Source organism: Ambystoma mexicanum, chromosome 1q (genome assembly GCF_040938575.1).
Source record: "Ambystoma mexicanum isolate Mex_15411 chromosome 1q, UKY_AmexF1_1, whole genome shotgun sequence".
NCBI classification, from domain to species: Eukaryota; Metazoa; Chordata; class Amphibia; order Caudata; family Ambystomatidae; genus Ambystoma; species Ambystoma mexicanum.
The window spans coordinates 738,561,708-738,578,321 of NC_090922.1; the positions used below are offsets into that span (position 1 = coordinate 738,561,708).

A 16,614-nucleotide genomic window follows, 5' to 3' on the forward strand; every position below is an offset into this window, starting at 1 on the left:
AGAGAAGAACAGATAGCTATGGCTGAGTGTTTCAAAACACAGATTGTATGGATTTTGGGAGACTCGTGGATTCATTGGTTGAAGGTGCATGCAGAAAGCTGTGGAGTATCTATAGATCTTGGATTCCTACATGTGGAAGTACACTGGCATGGAGTGCGTGGAATTAAGTGGTTGGACTTGCTACCTCTCTGTGCAACTTTGAAGATAGAGGAACATCCAGACATAATTGTAATTCATTGTGGAGGGAACAGTTTAGGACATGTGTCTGGATTGTCTTTGCAATTTGCAATGAAAGAAGGACTTCAGAAGATAATGGACATGTTTCCAAACTCTAAAATAATTTTTTCACGGATTGCGCAGAGACAAGTGTGGCTTCGTTCTTTCTCATGTGGTCCACAAATGGAGAAAGCAAGGCGTAATGTTAATAAGGCTGTTTGTGCCTTCCTAAGAGATTTTGGCATGTCCTCTTTTAACAATGAAAATATTTTGTTTCGTAGTACATACATTTTCGCAAAGATGGAGTCCATCTTACTTATGCTGGCAATCAGATTTTTCTGAGAAATGTACAAAATGCATTGCGACCATTTTTAGAAATACAGCATTCGTTTTGAAGTAGGTCTTACATAGTTAAAATGTTTTACATTCAAACACCTCCCAAAGGCTCTTTTCAGAGCCACCACTTCCTGTTAGAGAAAAATGCATTGGTTTCAATAGGGTAGCAATGCAATTGTTTTTCTGTTCGCGGACCGTCCGCGGACTTTCACGAAATGGAAATGGCTATGCTTTATGTATCTTCACTTCTATTTTTTAACTGTGAAAGGCGGCTCTGAAAAGAGCCTTATTTTTTTTTTTATTTATTTTTTTTTTGTTCTTTTTTATACACGACACACTAGGAGTGGAGGGAAAGGAGGATAAAGCGAGGGGGACACCAACCACAGGGATAAGAAAGGGCGAGCTGAGAGAGGAAGATGTAGAGTGGGTTTTATTTGGGTAGTGAGCAGGTCTTCTGGTGCTCTGAGACGATCGTCTCAAAAGCACTCCGAAGTCGTTCCCCCCTGCAGAGTTCTGTGTCACAGTACACACATACAACTGTGACCCTCGAAAGGTAAGGGTCATCAGAATTCTGTATGGCCTGTGAGGCAGCTTGAGGAAGAAGCTGTCCCACAGAGGTGTTCCTTGTGGTGACAGGATCAGGAACGGAGGATGAAGTAGAGGCAATCAACCTACTACGCTTCTCGCAAGGTACAACCTTGCGAATGGCCCCAGTGTGGAATGAGCGCAAGTGTCGCTTCATGGTAGTGGTCCCAAAGCTATACGAACCATGCTTCCCGCGACTGAGTACCATTTCACACTCATTACAGGTGACACGGTTCGCATGAGACTTAGGACCGTTTCCATGAACGGTAAACAACCGCCACACACCCAAGATTCACACCGAGGACGGGTAGTAGGGATTTCCTCTACCTCATTCTCGTCATCCTCTTCTTCCTCCTCTGTATCCTCTCTCCTGTTCCCCTCTTCAGGCCCTTGGGGAAATGGTGGTAGTGGAGGGGGTGGGCGTGGTGCTGAGGCAGATGTAGCACCATGTGGTAATAGTCGAGCCATGGATGTCATAGGCTTGGAGATGGAAATCTCAAAATCTGCAAAGTAGGCAGCAAAATGCAGTTTGCTCTGTGGAATAGTCAATGAAAATGCGCTCTAGGGCGTGGTCTTATATCTTATATCTGGGTGCTTGTGAGTGGGTCGCGGACATGCGCGCCGTCCGCAAGACAGATCGAACATCAAAAAAGGTTCAAAAGGTCACAAAAACTATGTGGAAAGTTAGGATTAGTATGTGGGATTTGTGGTATGTTGATTTTTTAATGAGAAATGAGAAATATTGTGGATTACTTGGAAATGTACTTTTAAACTGGTCGGGGACACGAACAGTGTCCGCATTTAGAGCACGAGATGAGCGTGGGCGTGGTCACATGATTGTTTTGTGAGCATGTTCGCTAAGTTAGCGGTCGTCCGCAGGACACCCAATGTACGGACATTGTTTTGTGCATGCGTGTTGATGTTCTGCGGACAGTGTTCGGGTCCTGAACTAATTAAAAGTGCGTCACATGTAAAACAAACAGTTACGGACAGCCGTTTGTTCTTAGGAAAGTTTAATTTATTTGCTAACAATACGGACAGACATAGCGTTTCAAGCACACCTCCATTTTCGTTTATTTACAAACAATTCAGGAAACCACGAGTGTTCTTAGAACAGTTTCTGTTTGCTATCGAACACTACGAATAGGCATAGTGTTCTTAAGGACACCTCCATTTTCGTTTATTTACAAACATTTCAGGACACTACGAGTGTTCTTAGAACATTTTCAACTTGCATGAGAACATTACGGACAGATGTAGTGTCCTAAGGACAGTCACATTTTCGTTTCTTTATGAACATTTCCGAACAACCGCGGTGTCCGTGGACACCTAAATTGGTTTTATCACAAGGAACTGAAAGTAATTACAACACAATATAAGAAAAGTAACTTTATTTCATATACATATACAATTATGACTGGGAAGGTGGGGCAGAAACGGAAACAAAAAAAGGAGAATTAGGGATTTCTAGATAACTGGGATCAGGTGAAGAAGGGAAGGAAAGCTCATCGAAACGCTTTGGTCCATAGACAGGTTTTGGGGTTAACTGCGTGGGATAGGGTGAGGGGGGACAAGTGCAGGTTGGACAATGGTGTGCTGTTGGGGGATTCATATCATTTTCCACAAAGTTTTTCAAATCCATAAAATTTTGCATAAGGTTGTCAATTTTTTGATTAATCTGCTGTAGAGTGATATCCTCTGATTGCTGTTGTGAGATGCTTGTAATTTTTGAATGGTCTGTAATAAAAAAAATGTATATGTTAAATGTATACAGAATAATATTTATTAATTGGTTTATATAGTAAAGTGTGTACCTCTAGCCAGTCAAGAGTACTACACATTTCTGTGAGAAAACAAAAAAGTAATATGTTTTTTTTTCTAATATAGAAAGTTTATAAATATATGAGTAAAAAGAAGTGCACTTACTATGTCTGGTGAGATATGTAATCAGTAGTGTATACGTCTGGTCTTGCTGTTGGTTGTGGAGCGTCTGTGAGGTAATTATGGTGGAAGCCACTTTATCTTCTTTTGGTATATTCCATTTTAAAACATATTGTATTTACATGAATGGTTAGTGTGTTACATATATGGGTAACATTTTTTAAGTATTACTACATATACTTTGTATGTTTGCTGCTTTGTGTCATCAATGGCATTTGTGATGTCATCTTTGATGTCCTGGGTGTTAGTCTTAGCAGTGCACGGTGGCGACGTGAGTTATGTTTGCTTATCTTACCATAACTGCTGATTTTCAGGGGTTTTTTGGTTTTACTTTGAACCATAACGTCCCTTTAACAACGTTTTTTCACTGAATTTCATAGGTTTTTAGTAGCGCAACTTAACCATAACGTCCCTTTGACAAAGTGTTTTTACTGAATAAACATATAAGTAATCCCAAGAAGCCTGGAAGTCACTTTACAACATTTGGTGAGTGGAGTGATACTGGAAGAGCATGACAAGAATCTCTGCCGCATCTTCATAACAATGGTCTTTATGGTATTTACCATGTCTTCCTTGGGCTTAATCCCATCCCCTGACACTTCATGACCCAGATAGTCCACTTTTGATACCGCAAACTTACATTTCTCACCCTTTAACGTGATACCTCTCTCCTCAAATATCCTCAAAACTCTGTAGATTCTTGTCATGCTCTTCCAGTGTCACTCCACTCACCAACACATCGGGCCTCATTACACGGATGGCGGAGAACCATGGCGCTATTAGCGCCATGGTTCATGCCGGTAAAATACCGGCACCGCCTTGGCACAAAGAGGAATTACCACCCCATTCCAAGGTTGGCGGGGCGGTAATTCCCCCTTCCACCGTTGCCCTTCCCCATTCCCATTTTTGCCCCATAGGGCATAATGGGAATGGGGAAGGCGCTAATTACGGTACCGCAAATTGCGGTACTGTAATTAGCTCCCTGGGTCCCTTTGCGGGTTGGTTTTTAACGGCTGCAAAAAGCAGGCAGTAAATCCCCCAACCCGCAAAGGGACCTCGTAGTAAGGCGGTAAGGATTTACCGGTACCGGTATTTTACCGGTATCGGTAAATCCTTCCCGCCATCCGTGTAATGAGGCCCATCATCTTTAAAACAGAACACCCCATTCACTCCCCTCAACAGACGATCCATGATTTTCTGAAATACGGACGAGGCAGACGCCAGCCCAAACGGCATTCTCCTAAACTGAAATACTCCTTCATGTGTCACAAATGCCATAACTTTCCTACAAGCCTCCTCCAATTCAACCTGATGATAGGCTGACGTCATGTCTAGTTTTGAGAAATACCTTCCTCCACCCACCATGGTCAACAACTCTCCCATGTTGGGCAAGGGGTGCCTGTCCACCAACACACATTTATTTAACTCACGCATGTCAACGCACAGTCTTAAATCTCCTGAACTTTTCTTTACAATCACCACTGGAGAGACCCACTCAAACCCCCCAGCTCTTTCAATCACTCCTGCTTCCAATAACTTCTGCAACTCTTTCTTTACACTGTCCCTCAAAGCAAAAGGCAAAGGCCTGAGTTTCGCCACGGTGGCTATACTGCCCCTTTTTAACATTATCTGGTGCTTAAACCCTCTCACTTTACCCAACGACTCATCAAATACTTTCCCGTACTCCGACATATACCTGCCATGAGTTGAGAGTACTTCGGATACTTGCAATACTCTGTGTGATTTGGATCGAGTCTGATCCCTAAGTTCTTTTGCTCTCTCCACCCTAACAATGGTTGTCCCTACTTGGTAACATACACCTTGCCATCAAAGCTTTGTCCTTTGAATTCAAACCTACTCCACACATAACCGAATAATTCAATGCGATCTTGGTTATACCCTCCAGGACTTATGTCAGGCTCTGACAACGCAGGCACTACCCCATTCATTTCACACTCAAATGCACTCCTGGACACTAGGGTTATTTTCGATCCTGAGTCAGCCATCATGGATACTTTACATCCGTTTACCATTAACACAGCATAGGGACGTTCACAGTCCCCTGGATCCCCACCATTGGTAACTACATTAACAGTATTAACGAAAACATTTTGTAATGACATCACAACTTCATCTTCTGATGACCTCCCATCTTCTTCCTCATTTACGTATAGCACTTTCCTTTGGCCTGACTGTCCAAATTGGTAGTTCTTGCAGCATGACGCAAAATGTCCTCTTCTTTTGCATTTGGTGCATATACTCTTTCACCCTGGGCACACAGCGGAGGATGCAAAGTGTGTTGCACTGGCACATCGATAACATAGTCTTTCGTCCTTCCTTTCCTCTTTCTTCTCATACCTCTGCATCGAATCTTGATTCCTCCTTTCTTCTGGATTACTCCTCCCTGACTGTCTGTTTCTTCCTCTCTTTTTGTTCTTTCCTTCACCCACAGTTAACACCTCCGGCTTACGTTCTTTGGACTCTCCTCCTTCAGTTTTGGAGAGTTTGGCCACACATGCCAGGGAATGTTCTACACGTTTGGCCAAGTCCAGTACTTCGTCTAAATTCGGCTCATCTTTAAGCCATAGTTCCTCCCGTATCTTATTCGACCAACAATGAGTCATGAATTGATCACGAATATGTTCGTCGAAATTTCCTTGAAACTTTCATGTAAGGGCTAGGTGTCGCAACACAGTCACATAATCCTCAACGGACTCACCATGGGCTTGTGTGCGCATTCGGAAATTGTAACGTTCCAAAATCGTGCTTCTTTTTGGGTTGAAATGTTTATCAAGCTTCACTAAAGCTGACTCAAACTCATGTAATTCATCCCCACTTCCATCACTTGCTAGCTGAGGGAGGGTCTCAAAAATCCTTTGGCCTTCGTAACCCAAAAAGTGATGTGATAACGCTAACTTCCTTTCACTGGAATATGCCGTTCCCCCGGCTGCCTTCATATAATGCATAAAACCCTTTTGCCGTTGGGGCCAGACAATCTTCGCCGTGCCTGGGGTAGGCATAAATATGGGGGGACCTGATATCCCAGGTAAAGCTGCCATTTTATATGCTTGGCGTGATCAGTCTTGACTGTGTTTATTTTCCCTTCACAGTAAAAGGGTCCCTTTACCAGCACCTCTGATGTCTTTCACGGAACTTCCTTGTGTCAACCCACACAGGTATACAGCACGGACCACCTTCACCACCACCACTCCTCACAAGTGATATACCGGACACAATAGCGTGCACCACTCTTCCTGCACTTGTGGTGATGTACCAAAACGGTTTTGTATGGATTGCTGATCCCTCCACTGATTTTCGCTTGCCCCTCTATTAGGTGAAAGGCGGTAATCTCCTCAGCCCTGAATCCACTTTTCCTGCTGTTACGTGGAATACGTAATATAGATCTGGTGCGCTGCTCTCATCAAGTTCACTCTCCGCCTCCTCCATTCGGATCCTCGGGGCCTGGCAGCAGGGTGGGTGTCAGGCGCAAGAAGGGAGGGAAGGCCGTAACAGTCTCCCGCTCCCGAATAGCGGTATTAAACAAATAAAATGCACTTACTGCTGAGGTGTAGGGGATATGACGGGATTCATCGGGTTCTGCACGGGGGCCGCTCGACGCTGGGGCAAAGCGGAGCGGCCCTCCCAGTATCGTTCTCCCAGCGCCGGGGTCAATTTCTCTCACAGGGACGGCGGCGCTCGACGGGTGCAGGGATCTTCAACTCCCCGCAGTGGGCCACTCAGCACAGGGTTGGCGGAGCAGCCAGCGGGCGGGGCGGGCCAGTCCTTCTCACTTCGGCGGTGGTGACAAGCGTTCCTCTCCGAAGGCACACGCAGGAATCAGCGAGGTCTCCACCACAGGACACTCAACACCAGCACAGGCGGAGTGTACCTCACGAGTGGGCAGGCAGAGGGGCGCAGGGAGCAGGTTCACAGGGCCAGGCTCAACGCAGGGGCTCGGCGGAGTGGCTGTAACTCGCAGCTGGGGGCCTTCCTTTCATCTGCCTGCCATGGCTTCACATCCCATCCTCGTCGCCATTGTTATGAAGATGCGGCAGAGGCGGGTAAGTTTCACATAAGTATTTATTTAGATTAGTAAGGGGAAAGAAGACCCCCATGCTAATGGGCTCCCTTTCCTTCAGCTCTCTTCACCAACTGACAATATTGGAACAGAAACAAGAAACTGAGAAGAAACATTCTATGGCATCATAAAGGATACCATATGATATATGAGGCTACTTACAATACATCTCAGACAGGAAACTTCCCTGGCCTAGGAAGAAGCAACACAACAGTAATGGCAGAGTATAAAGGCCCATAACATTACATTGTATCATATAAAACATGTATCACTGTTAACCATTTCTATATGACACTACCACATAACTAAATAATTAAATTTAGTGTTGCATAGTGGCCTCTCTGCAAAAATGTACCCTTCCAACTTGGTACATAAAAATGCCATCATTTTGTATGGTGCAGAAAACATAGGATTGGAACTAGTTCTGGAGCATCGATATCTAGCTGCAGCCAAAACCTTGAGGCTCCGATCAAGGAATTTGCAAGATTGAGTAAATAAGCGAACACAAAAATGTGAAAATTATCTTTGCCATCATGTTATTAAATCTCGCTCCAGTCGAGGAAATATGGCAACCAACGTGCAAAAACAAAAGCTCAGTGAATACATGACTTATCGTGGTAAACTGCAGAAATTACAGTTTTAGACACTAACACTATTTCAGCACACCTATCATCATGTCTCCATAAATACGTCAGGAAACAAAATGGTGACTTCTACCATACTTAGGGTTAAACACAGGTGGAACTACAAGTTAAAGATCATAATGAGCATGTGCTAAAACATAAATATTCTTCAGTAGGAATTGAAACACACAGTCCACTGATACAAATGCAGTAAGTAGCCAATTGTCCCAAGGATTCAGGAACATACAGGCATAACATCTATGCAGTCTCAAAATACAGGACAGGGGCATGTGTCCACAAAGAATGAGGCATTCATAACTCTAGCTGAAGAATGAACAATCGAAAGGCATTATGTCTTTTCAAAAGTACAAACACACTGTGTCTCCACTAGAGCATTCCGCTTACACAAGTGTTATAAAGACCAAATTGCATGCTGCTGAAAGCATCTGCCACAACACACATCCTTTAAAGCTGGGACAGAAGGACCCTGCATTGGAAAGGCACACAAGCCATTGCTTCCACATGATGAGGCCTCATATCACAGCCACACCTGTGCAAACCCTAGCTGTTGCACTCCATCACAATCAACATAAGTCTTACAGTAATTTGAATGCCCTTAACAGCCATCATTAATCTTCCACTGCAAAGAGTTTGGCAAGCTGCTCCCGCAGTGGCACACAGGTATGGACTTCCAACAAAAGTGAGCTCCCAGCTAACGTCAAATATGCCTGTGGCAAAATGACTTTTTACCCACAGGAGTACAAGGGCGAGTAATGGCTAAGCGCCTACTCAGCTGTTAAGCTACTGCAAAACAAGGGTGACACCAATCAAAAAGGTAAAACAGGCATAGTTATTTGCAGTTGTTAACTACGATTCAACCTTTGACTGAGAGAAAGCTGTTTTAACCCATACCTCTTTGGTTCACTTAAATAAGAAGGTTTTAAGTGCCTTTCTAAAGCCTTCTAACGACGGGCATGGCTCGATGGCAGTTGATAACTGGTTCCATATCCTTGGGTCAAACAGAGAAAACCTCCTTTCCCCCTTCGAGGTCATTTTAGCCCGGGGTTTACCCATCAACAGTTTGTCTCCAGACCGGAGTTCTCTAGTTGGCTGATAGCGGTGGATTCTAGCGCAAGGTCATAGAAGCATCTATACATAAGACACGGCACCTTACACTTAACTCGGTCCTCCACCATGAGCCAATGAACAGCTCTACGTGATGCTGAGATGTGGTCCCTTTTCCCAAGATGGGCAATTAGCATAACTTCCGCATTCTGGGCCCTCTGGAGTATCATCATCTGTTTTGCTGGGATCCCTGTCATCAGACTGTTGCGGTAGTCAAGATGAGAATTGGTCAACACCCCTACGACCATGAGTAGTCTTCAGTTGCCACAAAGGGGAGCATGTTCCTAAGCGTAGTCAGGGAGTGATACACAGCCTTTTCTTTGGCCCCAACCTGGGCTTCACTGACCAGGTTTTCCTGCCATATACATCGAAGATTTCTCACTTTCCTTGAAAACTGAATTTCTTCACCCAGAATCTGCAGTGTTATATTTTGTTCTTCACCTCTCTTCTTTTTCCTTGTCTTAATAGTATTACCTCTGTCTTAGCTGTGTTAAGCTGTAGCTGATCACATGCCATCCATCTTTTAATGTCTAGCATGCACAGGTCAATCCTTTCAAATGCCTCAGACATGTTCTCCGTCTCCACGTAGATCTGAGTATCATCGGCGTAGGAGTGGAATCTTAGTCCATGATTCCTCAGTATATCAAATAGTGGGTGAATATATAGATTAAAAATCATTGGTGAGAGTGCCGAGCCCTGGGGGACTCCGCATCTCAACCATAGTAGCTCTGGGAGGGAGGCTCCTGATGTCACCTGCTGGGTCCTATCCTGCAGAAAAGAGCCAAACCAGTCCACCACTACTTTTGATGCTGTCCCAATTTTTCCAATTCGTTGAAGAATGATCTTATGATCAATCATATCGAAAGCCGCAGATAGGTCCAGCATCAACAATATTGTGGAGCCTCCCCTATCTGCAGCTTCAAGTAGATCATCCTGGACCTTTTGTGACAACGTGGACCGAGGGAACGCTGCACTCTCAAGAGGGGTCTGAATGTGATTCAGTAACAACCAAAACAGCAATAGTACAATATTAAAAAATTAACAGAATGTCCAGTCACGGTCCTATAAAACATATTTTAATTTAATTAAAACACAACATCTGCAAAAATAACAAAATAGAGAAAACACTACATGAAACCACCCCAGAGAAAATAGTACAGATTATGCAAGGATAGACACATGCAGCACTCTGGGTAATGAATCAGGGGTGAAAGGCAAGTAATAACTACTGTGTTTGAAAGTCCCTTTGCAAAAGGGGAATTAAGTGTCCCAACCAGTCTCTGGGGTCCAAAGAAGGACCAAGGGGACTGTTATCAATCAATAATACCTTTTTTGGTGCTTGGCTGTTCTGCGGCAACAAACCAGACTTCTTTGTACTGTTCAAGTGGTTCGATTCAAGCTCAAATGCGTTTGCCACGTTGTTCCAGGTGGAGAGCAGGTGTCAAGCTGGGGTTGAACGGAAGTTTGTTGCGGTTCCAAAAAGTGCGATACTGAGGGTCACCAGTGTCACTTCAACAGTGGGATTGATGGTAAAGATGCTGTTGACTGGATGCACAGTTCGAGGCGGGTCTTTCGATGCAGCATTGAGGGTCATGGTTGGAGGAAGACACAAGGGTTTGAAGATCAGCAGTGAAGATGCTGGCAATTAGAAGGACAGCATAAAGTGATGCTCTGAAAGGTACAGACTGTGAGGGTCACCAAGGTTTTTTTGACAGTTGGTTTGACAATGAGGATTCTTGTGAGTCAATGTGCAGTTCGAGTAAGGCAGCTCTGGTGCAGAGTTTGAAGTTCACGTTTCAAAGGATGCTCCAGGGTCTGGACATCTGTTGATAAGATCGACAACGGAGTTGCTGGCATTTTCGAAGGTGGCTGGTGCAATAATGAGATTCAAGTTCAAGGCTGTGCCAAGGTTTTGACAGTGAAAACACAGGCATATTGGCTATGTTGAATCTTAGGTTGCTGTGAGTCCCAATCCAGACGCATAAGAATTTGATTATTCAATTTTCTCTGGCTCCCAACACAGGGGAGCACATTTCCAGAGGTACTTCTACAGTGTGAGGTCTTGTGCAGCCGTGTGGCTGGCAAAGCTGCAGGTCTTACTCCAACAGTAGGTCACTCCCAATGTGCCTTGGGGATAAATAGGTATCAAAACTTGCCTCTGAAAACTCAATTTTCACTCCCGGTGGAGGGCTACAGAAATTGAACTTCCCCAACAGAGGTCCAATGTATTATTCTTTATGTGTTTGTTTCAAAGTGAGTCAAAGAAGGAGTGGAGACTCCTTCTTTTAAAGGCACAGGTGATTGGACTAAAACAATCCTGATTTCTGGTGTCCTATCTCCATTTTTGAGAGTGGGTCTGTGTCTTCTGACATCACACCTAAAGCCCTTTGTGCCAAATGATGTGGAGGGGACAGTGATAAAGGATAGAAGTATGGAGAAACAAATTAGTGTTTCAATACTTGAAAGCTCTTTAAAATATTGAAAAACTAGCAATTGTCATGGAACATGTGACATGAAATCAAGCACAAGTTCAATAAAGTAAAGTTGATAAAAATTACAAGTAGTATCATTTATTTTTAAATTTAACTAATTAAATACAAAAAAGATTATACAAAGTAAAGTGAACACAACATTCAAACACAAACCTATTGAAAGTACAGAATGCATATTACATAGTGTAGAGAAATTAAATATGTAAATAATGTGTAGACATGTAAATCATTTGAAAACATTTAACCAAAAATAAAGTTTTAAACCATTCATATTATAATAATATCATTTCAGGTTACATGTCTTTTCAGATATTTTCCATATATTTTGAAAGATATATTACATAATGTTAAATTTTTCAACACAATATATTATTGTTTTAATAATGTGTTTATCTTTTTACTAAGCAGGATGTGTCATCCTATATATAATATATGGGTAATGTTTGCATTTTTTAAAATAGATTCTGCATGATATAAAACATAAGCAGCAATACCTATCCCCATGATTCCTAAAATAGTTTTCTTGTAAATGCTGTGAGTTTTTACTTGAATGTTGTCAATTTCTTTTCAAACAACAGTTTGAATCACTATTTTTAATATGGATTAAACATTTGTAAAAATGAATAACATATTTTAAAATGTCTTTTCATTTGGTATATATCATAAAGATGTGTTTAAGAATAAAAACATGTGTTTTCTGGATCTACTTTCCTATTATTTAAATTTGTATATTATTATCTTGTAAGAAATGTATACATTGTTTTAATATATTACAATATGTATCAAGTGTACACACATTACACTGATTTTCTTGATAGTTGCAAAAATACTTTTTCTGAATGGAGTGTCAGTATTTATTACATTTCTGGCTTGTATTTTATTTAAAAGAGAATTCTAGACATGAAACAAAAATGTACAATAAATTATATTTTAAACAGCACATTACTCTGTACCAGAGAAAACAGCAGTAGGGGCAATTGTGAAAGTATACTACAGATGCTCACAGCTATGTGCACACAGCTCTGTGGGGAACTTTGAGGAATCCACAATGTACATGTTATCTTGCCTCATCTCAACAGGCTCCCTCAGAAGAACATCCTGAATTCTTTAAACAGCTGTCTGAAATTGAAGTAAAAATCAAGGGGCCATTTGAGTGCATGGTTTTATTTAGGCCTGGCATTGTGCTCTTTAGGAGAGGGGTTAAAAGACTTTTGGAGACAGTGGGGTAGACCTCTGAGAGAAACAACCAGGGACTCTTGACTTTGCACTGATCGCCTGATGAATGCTTATAAAATGCTGTTTGTTCCCCAACAGGTATTGCCCTGGCAGGCACAAGACTCAGCAGGGCCCATTGGAGTCAGCAACTGACAAAGTTAGAGCAAGGTTTGAGACTGTGCTCAACCTTCCAGCCAGCATGATAAGAAAGGTGAAATGATTACCCGAGTTTACCATTTCAAGGGCAACACTTTCTCTGAACTTAAAGTTAATGCGTCCAATAACTCTTAGCTTCAATCATCTGCCAATTCCCAAACTCTTGCTGCACAATATATCTTTGAGACATACAAAGAGAGAGAGAGAGAGACAGACAGAGAGAGAGAGTGAGAGAGAGAGATTGATAGTGGCAACGTGAGAAAGGGAAATGGCAGCAGTGAGCCTGTTTCCCATTTTAAGGACTTTTCAGGCTTTTCTAAATCTTGCAAACTTTTGTTATCCCCTTGTCGTGCTCTTATCATGCATTGCTTAGCCGTGTTACGCCTTGGTTTTTTTGGCTTGGTTGTTTGTTCCCCTGAATAATGTACTCACCATACAGCATTCTCCCTTATAATGTATTCCTCAGATGTGCCCCATTGTGAATCTACCAACTGTCACTTTCTCACGTGTCACGCTGTACCTTTGCTACTGTGCCACTGTGACTTTACTCATCTGGGATTTCGCCCACCGTTGTCTCACTGTTATTTTGCCCACTGGTGCCAAATACACATAGTGCCCTATTGAGTTTCATTCTCCCATGCCAAATGCAATTCATGCAACTGGCTCTTAAATATTACTCTTGACCTTGTAGCATGCTCAATTATTCTTCAAGATGGAGCCTGGTCACTGCCCTTTTCTGAAATCCCTGCTCTGGACTTCCGCAGGGAACTATTCTTGCCCTTTTTCTACTTCACACCCACTTCTGCGTGCTCCTTGCTTCTTCCACTCCTCCTAGTGTTCCCACTATCTCACAAAGTGGCTACATACTGTTCAATGTTATACCAACCCAAAAAAAGAAGACTCAGGATATCTCTTCAAATGTACTTGAACTGAAAGGACTCACTACCAAGACATTGTCATGCCGACTCTGGATGGTAATCTCCACACACTAACTTTTCCAAAATCTATGGCCAAGCACACCTTGTGCATATTAATTAAGCCACTGTGGCCTGGACATTGAATAACATTTCCAACAGACTTTCAACAACAACATTCTTCACTTCTACAATGAACTTATATAGCAAAGTACTGGCCAATGCATTTCAGCATCAGAGGCAACTGGCTACACTCTGGGCAAAAAAAGAGCTATGCTCTAGACACCGGTCACCGAAAAACAGACCCACCTGCAAAGCTCAGGGTAGTTCCAGTCTGCACACATCCCAACAATAGTACCAAATCAATCTGGCATTGTCCTTCCCTCCCCACTAAACTACCCCCAATCCACTCTTATTGAGATCCGCCAGTGCAACTGGAGAGAAGGCAAATGGAAGGGGTGTGCAGTATAAACCTCAAAACATAAACTAACATAACATGACATAATTGAATACATATGGAAATAAATAGGGGATACACCACAGAAAACATTTCTGCACTCGGATGAGAAGTATGCTAACCTGAGTATGTAGCACTTGATAGGAAACAAAAACATTGTTTTAATGGTGGAGGAAGCAGGCTCCAGGTGAAAATCTTTGTCTCTCTGGAGAACAACAATGTAAAGTCTGTCAAGTCTCCGGCACATAATTGAAAACCTTGACACGAGAAATGCATGTTCGTACAGTTCAAAACATGACAGAAATTGAATTTTAAGACACAGATAAATGTCTATATTCCATAAAGGAGAGCCCCTATGTTCCCTTTGCCAATCCTCTATTACCAACACATGTTTCTGCCTGACATGTTGGACCGGTCTGTTTTATCTCTAATGATGGGACTGTCCCACCCCTGTCTATTTTCATTGAGAAATCAGTGAGATATTGCCATAAACACTTTTAAGCATATGTATGAAACAGGATCTGGTGCTGAGAGGCCAGACAAATGTCAAGTTCTAGGCTGTAAAAAAAAAATACATTGCAAGCAGTAAAGTTGTCATAGAAGCATTCCTGACATGGTTTGAGCAGCACACGCGAATAAAAAGTCCTACCTGAGTCCTCAAACTCCTTGTTGTAAATATTCCAGGTTTCGCTGATGCGAAGTAGGTTTTCTTCCATGGCCTGAATGTCTAGGTAGGGACAGTTGCATTCTGGGTACTTTGGCCCACACTGGCACCAGCAGTCGTTCTCCTTGCAGATGAACTCTCCCTCGGAATTGCATGCGATATAACTCAGGGCCGCTTGCACAAAGCGCTCCTGTAGATACTCCGGCAGAATAACCTGAAGACCTGCGTAGAAACAGAGGAATACAAATGACTCCCACAGCAGAAAGAGTAAATCACATTACAGGGGTTGCATGTAATTGCTTCAACCAGTTAGGGGGGATTAGCAGACAAATCCAGTCATAAGAACCCACAGCTGAAATCCGTACATCGCCAGCTAGGTTGGAAATTGAACCGGTAATGTCCTTTAGATGAAGAGTTTACTCGAGTGGTTGCCCTCTGGCAGGGAGCGGATTACATCAATTTTGCATTGTTGAAGCTCGAAAGTGTGAAATAAATATGCCTGTGCTACAGGGGAGCGGGCATTATGCATGCAATCCCGCTACGAGTGCTTAGTGTCAATTTCTGATGCATTAACGTAGTAAAACAATTGCGTGGGGCAGCGGCCGGAGGGAAAAAGGCATGCATGGAAACCAATTCTTCATTACATTCCTCCATTTCTTGCTTTGACTTTTTCTTCCTCTGATGCATACATTTGGGTTTTAAAAAGTGACTTCCATTACAGAGCAATCTGCTGATTTCGGTACCTGCCGGGTTTGCGTTATGCACTATTTTGTAAAGAATAATTGTGTGCAAGTCTAATGGTAGCTATTTTAATATAGCCCTGTATACTAAGGGAGGGGTAGTTATCGTGGGATAATGGCAAGCCACCAAGTTATGACCCCTTCAAAGAGCTACAAGGCTCTAAGCACATAGTGGTAGCAGCATACCTGTTTTGGAGTTTTGGTGGTGAAGTAAATAAGCATTGCCAATGCCAATAGTTTTGGTGTTTACTGCTGTTCTTTACATTTTGCATTTATAGGTACCTAGGGGCAAGGAGAGTGCAAGGTTTGAAAGGTGGATGTGATAAGGGCTGCAGGTGTGCTACAGAATGAGAAAAGGAATAGAGTAAGGGAGGAAGCCATCGATAGAGGGTGCCGTCGATGATGAGCAAGGGGAAATATGAGCGAGAAAGTGCATAAGTGAGAGGGTATGAAATAAAGTGAGAGTGTGAGAGGAAGGATGAGAGGGGCTAGGCGGAGGGGGTAAGAGATGGTAGGATGGGGGAGGGTAGGTGGTGCGGGTAAAGAGAGGTGGTAGGCTTGAGTCAAGAATGAGGGGGCAGGGTGGGTGGATGGGCGTATGAAGAGCAGATGGGTTGGTGGGGGTAGAGAGGGTGTGGGCAGGGTGGGTGAAGGTAGAGAAAGTTTGGGTTGGGTGGGTGCTGGCAGAGAGTGGGTAAGGTAGCTGGGGCTAGTGAGTGGGGGTAGGGTAGGTAGGTGGGGCTACAGAGAGTGGGGGTAGAGTGCCGGTATATAGAGTGTGGGTAGGGCTAGAGAGAGTGTGATGTAGAGTGTATTGGGTTAGGGTGAGTGGGGATGTGGTGGGGTGGGTGGTGTTAGAGGGAGTGGGGTTAGGGGGTGGGTGGGGAATAGAGAGTGCTGGTAGGGTAAGAGGGGTAGTGAGAGTGGTGGTACAGTGGGTGTGGTTATGGATTGGAGGTAGAGTGGATGGGTGGGGTAGAAAGATTGGGTGGGGTAGAGAGAGGGCATGGGGTGGTAGGTTGGTCAAGAAACTGTTACCTTAGCCCACAAAAAAAAAATACTTGTTGCAGTT

General features: G+C 43.2%; 1 protein-coding gene across 2 annotated transcripts in view; it reads right to left on the reverse strand.

Moving 5' to 3' along the window:
* The window catches only part of BRINP3 (BMP/retinoic acid inducible neural specific 3), a 1,196,593-nt gene that overhangs the window by 382,728 nt on the left and 797,251 nt on the right, over positions 1–16,614 (reverse strand). For both annotated transcript variants that reach the window (XM_069641339.1, XM_069641340.1), the window contains exon 6: positions 14,788–15,024. In XM_069641339.1, the coding sequence (XP_069497440.1) occupies positions 14,788–15,024 (237 nt within the window). The remainder of the gene's footprint in view (positions 1–14,787; positions 15,025–16,614) is intronic.